The 6,000-nt window shown below is 41.4% G+C and overlaps 2 protein-coding genes and 1 long non-coding RNA gene across 13 annotated transcripts in view; 1 reads left to right on the top strand and 2 right to left on the bottom strand.

Annotated features, from left to right (window-relative positions):
- LOC147026073 (uncharacterized) overlaps positions 1–6,000 on the bottom strand; it is a 390,674-nt gene that overhangs the window by 80,745 nt on the left and 303,929 nt on the right. The gene's annotated exons all lie outside the window — the stretch shown is intronic.
- Positions 1–6,000, top strand: part of NF1 (neurofibromin 1) — a 244,393-nt gene that overhangs the window by 70,928 nt on the left and 167,465 nt on the right. The gene's annotated exons all lie outside the window — the stretch shown is intronic.
- Positions 583–6,000, bottom strand: part of LOC147026079 (neurofibromin-like) — a 16,905-nt gene continuing 11,487 nt past the window's right edge. For all 3 annotated transcript variants that reach the window (XM_085881113.1, XM_085881112.1, XM_085881110.1), the window contains exon 5: positions 583–2,880. In XM_085881113.1, coding sequence (XP_085737239.1) covers positions 2,625–2,880 — 256 coding nt within the window. In that variant the 3' untranslated portion in view covers positions 583–2,624. The remainder of the gene's footprint in view (positions 2,881–6,000) is intronic.

The raw sequence follows: 6,000 nt of genomic DNA, 5'->3' as shown, positions 1-6,000 counted from the left end.
CACGAATCAAATCACTTGGCTGCACCCCAAGAAATGGGATGCGACAGCCCCCACCCAACGATCAGTGAACTGAATTCCATTCCCTAATATAGACATGAATCGGCTCACTTTGGGACTCCAAGAAATGGGATGTGACAGCCCCCACCGACGGCGAACGAGTCACGCCGGAAGCGAGCTGCGCCCGAGAGGGATAAGAAGGGAATGGAGACAGAAGTGGGCTCTTCTGGGTTCTTGTTCTTGGTTCTTGGTTGGTGGCTGTTCGGGGAGCACGGAAGGTGGTTGGTGGTTCTTCGGTTGAATCGACTCGAGCGGATTGTGAAGGATCGGCACCTCGTCTTCACCAGCGTGTGTTCTGGAGCGAGAAAGGATCCGTCGGAGCTCGGAAGGCTGATCACGGCTCGCCGGTGTCTGGATTCGGCTCGCCTCTCGCTGGTGCCCGGTACGAATCAGCTCGAAGACCACACAAGGTGGACAGGTCCGAGGCAGGTTCTGGTCTTCAGTTCGCCTCTCCATCCGAGCTGGAGGCCTTAATAAAGACCACTTTGGGTCCGATTCTGTTGGGTGTGTGTGTGTGTGTGTGTGTGTGTGTGTGTGTGTGTGTGTGTGTGTGTGTGTGTGTGTGTGTGTGTGTGTGTGTGTGTGTGTGTGTGTGTGTGGTGCCAGTCTGCTAAGTAATGAATTGTTAAGTGCCTTGCTGTACATACGTGCTTATCAATATTCGGATAACTCTGCTATTACGTGCTCCCCTCATTTCCCTATTGTTTAATAAATATCCCCATTTGTGAAATGTATCAGCTCGTTCGTGTCCTTTCCTCCATTGGCTTAGCGTGCTGCGTGTTGGAAAATTAGCAAGGCCGTTGTGCCACCGTAAGGGGACATTTGGACCGACAGATCTCGGTGACCATCCGCTCGGGTCACACACGGTTCGAGTACACTAGCGGCTCGTTCCGTATGGGTGCCGTCGGGGGTGTGGAGACTCGGTAAATCGCCACGTGGACATCTAGGTATTTTGAAAATTGGCAAATAACCCTGTACCACGTGGTAGAAATATGGACGCTTCACGGTCTGATAAGGGACCCGTACTTTTCAGAGTTTTCCGAAGAAGTACGATCTAAATTCCGGGTGATCGGCGGAGTCGACTCTACAGCTCCATCTAGCGGTTGTGCTCGTCACCGACGCCCGGCCCGCAACAATATGTTAAAGACAGTGAATAACTTTATTGCAAATATGTTTTGAAAATTTAATCGCAAATATGTTTCAACAAAAATCAACACATGAAATAACAATAAAAAGAGCAATCAGAAATTGCAGACCCTTGCCAGGACTGCTTTTGTGTGGTGTTTGTGTTCTGGTGTGTTTCATAATTAATAAGACATAATTAGAACTGCCACTTTATAACTGCTGACAATGATGACTGGGTACCAAGATGTCCCACTTTGATGCAAACCTGACCCTGACCCATGATGTTTTTTTTATTATTATTCAATTTAATTCAAAATGGGATTAAATAAATTCAATTCAAATCAAATGGAAGACCAAATAGTACAGTCCTGCATTGGAGGAATCAGAAGGAACCCAAACAAGAAAAGAAAAAATGAAAAGAAGAAGTCATCAGGAGGAACCTGGATAGGATTCACATTTCAGCTGCTACTCCTCTACCCTCAAACCCATACAGGTACAGCCAAGGGAATGTTATTTTTAGAAAAAAATTCAAAAATTTAAAAAAGAACCCATATCAAAAAAATTAAATAAATCTGGCTGCCAGACTGTGTGTCTGATCAGGGTGAAATTAAAAATATGTATTCCCAATCCCAACTACAGGATTCCCCACAGAAAACCAGGAAATTTGTACAGTTTATTTAAAACAAAACAAAAGCAAACTTAGATGTAGTGTAAAACAAAGATACACTATATTTTCAAACAAAACAAAAGCAAACATTAGATGTAGTGTTCAAAGTGCTTTCCGTGGACCGCTGAGCAACGGCGTAGATGATTTATAAATCTCAAAATAAATCTCAAATTTCCTGGTTTTCTGTGGGGCACCCTGGAGATCATAAATGTGAAGTTTCACATCGATTGATTCAGCAGTTCCAGAGAAAACATTATTTAATATCTTTCTTCAATCCAATATGGCTGCCAAACCATGTGACCAATGACATCATATGTGAAACTTTTCTTCCTCAGACAGGTGGTCATACTTGTAAAGTTTCACCTCGATCTGTTAAGCAACTTCAGAGAAGGGGGTTTTTTAAGGTTTTTTTAACAATATGGCTGCCGAATCACGTGACCGATGACATCATGAATTTTTTTTTCTGTGGACCATTTTATCCCTAGATGACTTTCAAAATTTTTCATACTGATCAGATATGGCATTCTACATAAGTAATTATGACGTCATGACGAGGGAACCTATGGCGTCATTAAAAAAAAAATCATTTATTCCGTATGAGGAGGATTTGCCATGTGCCAAGTTTCATTTTTTTCCTTGGTGTGGTTTCAGCAATACAGAGGTCTAAAGTATTACCGTTTTTCCAATACGGCTGCCATACCACGTGACCTATGACATCATCATTATCATTAAACCATTCCAGATGAGTAGTCGCACCAATGATGAAAATTTCGTCTCAATCCGACAAGCGGTTGTGGAGAAAAACACGAAAGTTCTGTGCGGACAAACAAACAAACAGACAGACAGACAAACAAACAAATGGACCCAAATGCAATACCCTCTCCTTTGGCAAGGGAAATAATTTTGGAGATTTCAATTGAGTACCTTGCAGCAGGCGTGTCAGCCGAGCAGCATTGAGGCAGATATGCTGGGTTAGCTCAAGGTCATAGACATCTGCAGAGTCTTCTGGGCAATTTGCTAGCTCCTGCAACCTTCATGAACAAAGTTGGTGAAAAGTGGGCAACAAGTCAGAGAATACATGGGAAAGTTATTGGATGATAGTACATGTACAAATTCATAAATATATAAAGAAAAACAATAATTTCAGCAATTATCATTGATCATTATTATATGAGCATTAAATTTAAAGCAGATAATGTAGTCAGCCCACAACAATTGTTTACATTTTCATATCCAAGAACCACCACAGATAGGACACTACTCCATTGAAGAGGACTGTAGAAGCCACTCTGAACCACAACATCAATTTGGAATTTAGCCAGAGTACTGGCACACAATGGTCAACTCTTTTCAAAAGATACTACAGCATGTTTGAAGTCTATGCTTGTCAACAGGATGGCTGATTTAAAGTCCTCTCCAATGGAGAATGCATTTATTGATGCGATGGTCTGCCTAAGAGGCACCAGCATGAGCGTTTACAGGTAAATCAGGACTCAAACTAATACAAAATAGCGTAAAGGAAAGTATGTTACAACTTAGATATGGAGTGAGCCCACAAATAGGAATGGTCATATCAATATAAAGTTCAAAGGTCACTCGAAGGTACGAAACAAAAATGAAGAGGTAAAACCAAAGCTGCCAACTCGTGACTCAGCTCAGGCTCCACTTTCAAAATATAGCAATTATTCAGGTGGAATCAGCAAGCCCCAACAGGTGTTACAGTAAAAATGTAGGTGCAAGTCACACTGCAACAACGTAATTGCCATAACAATTCGAGTATGCATGTGTCAGTATAGGCCTGCTCATAGCATGTTCTGTAAATAACTACCCTGATCCAACCCATGAGATATTGAGTCATCCTATGAGTACATGCAAGGTAATTACTCAACCAAGGTAAACGGTATGGTTAAAAAGAAAACAGTACACCATATTGTCTCCAGAAATATTGATATACGAGTATCCAAGCCAATCAAAAATGATGGGTTGAAAAAATGGCAATAAAATATTTAAGGAGACAAGAAGATATGATGGTTCATACATAGCAAGAAGTGTTATTTTAAAACACAACATGCACAACTGTGACCCTATTTTCTTTATCTTCTGGCACGTTTTGTTTCCACGGTACAGTCTCGTAAGCGTCCCAAAGTCTGAAGCCTCGGCCTAGCGTCAGGTGTGCTAGCATCCTCTTCATTTACTAGACCTCATGTGGACATAAAAAAATAAAATTGACCATAGTGAACCCACAGTCGTGTTAAAAGATTGGCCTTTAAAACTCGAATCAAATCATCCTTATGAAGGGGGACAGACAAATACACACTGTGTTTTATATATACTGTACGAGCATATAAGACCCGTTCTTTAGCTGACAGGAATACCAATCTTTGCTGTGATGGCTAATCTATGGGGTAAGAACAAACCAGAGTTGGTGTCAAAGCCACCCAATGCTCGCCTGTTTATACATTTATCGTTTTTAAAAGACTCGTCTAATAATTAATATTTTTTATAAAGCATTGCAGTGAAGTCTGATCCAAATAATTTTAAAGCAATATATGTATTTGTATATTGTAATCAGTAACAAGAGCGCAAGTGAGCACAATATACACCCGAACAAGAAGGTATATACGGAATTGTGCTACTACATGGAAAACGGCAACCACTTTAGATGACGAACGTATGTCATGACACACCGTCTCCACAGTCTGTACCAATGTACCAAATATGAAACGTGAAAGTTGAAAACTTTGGGAGTTAGAGTGCGGACAGGAACGGACGGACGACCGGTATCACATAATACGCCCCAATGTGTGTGTGTGTGTATATGTGTATATGTGTATATGTGTATATGTGTATATGTGTATGTGTATGTGTATGTGTATGTGTATATGTGTATGTGTATATGTGTGTGTGTGTGTGTGTGTGTGTGTGTGTGTGTGTGTGTGTGTGTGTGTGTGTGTGTGTGTGTATATATATATATATATATATATATATATATATATATATATATATATATATATATATATATATATATATATATATATATATATATATATATATATATTTATATATATTTATATATATTTATATATATATATATCGGGCGTATAAAAAATAGTGTGGTAGATAAAAACATTAGAAAGGAAAAAATAACTTGCACCTAAAACTTTAACATTTTCACGCTCACGCTGACGCTCACGCCGGGGGTATCACTATAGCTCTCTGTTCTTCGAACAGGCGAGCTAAAAAGGATTCCTGGGAGATCCTGCCCTCCGAGCGGGGATAACGAGCTTCACAAGTTAGCGTTTGCAGTTTCACCACGCGTGATCACGTACCCACCCATGTACAGACCGACATTATTATATATTTTTTTGCATCACAAACCTTCCTGGAAGTTCTCTGAATCCACTGTCATTAGATTCATTGAAATCTGTTAATCCGTTCTCAAGTAATAACACGCCAAACAGACAGACAGACAGACAGACATGGCTCCTTTTGTAATTTAGATAGAGATTGAGGGGAAGGGATTAATATCAGAAATACAACATATTGTTACGAATTCTGGCCCGCCTGGCGTGCGAACGGCCGCGTAACTCCAATAGCAGCCGCGTCGCCCACCGGACGGACAATTCAGTCATGACCCTCCTTGGAACTACCGCCAGGAGCCAGTCATGGGTGGGGGTTTAACCTAACCACAACTCAGTCCGCATTCAACCCGCGCGAAATAGGGTGAATCGCCGAATGTCAATATACCTAAATACCCGCGCGGGTAACCTACCGAGGGGTTGCACCACGCCGCAGGTCGGCTTAGGACACGAGCCGCTTAAGCAGTTCATTCCGTGCTACAGGGATAACCGAGCGGTGTTATCGCCGACCTCGACGGTTGAGTGATTCTTGTTTACTCGGGTGTTCAAACCCCACTACCAATTATTCCACAAAGTAAGATGGCACTTTCAAAGGGGAAATAGGACACGACGAACGGGATACATTCAAACAAAGCACATTTATTTATACAGCACGTATATACAGCCAAGGCAGTCATGCAATATACAGAAAAAGCATGGAAACAAAAGCAATACCACCGAATATGCTTATAGTGTACAGTCACTTAAACAGGTTCTACTAACGGACACGGCGCCACATCATTCACACAGAAC

The sequence above is a fragment of the Eptatretus burgeri genome, chromosome 5 (assembly GCF_056783735.1).
Source record: "Eptatretus burgeri isolate ZD-2024b chromosome 5, Ebu_testis_v1, whole genome shotgun sequence".
Classification (NCBI taxonomy): Eukaryota; Metazoa; Chordata; class Myxini; order Myxiniformes; family Myxinidae; genus Eptatretus; species Eptatretus burgeri.
The sequence above is the reverse complement of the archived record's forward strand: the minus strand, read 5'-3'. Positions and strand labels throughout refer to the sequence as shown.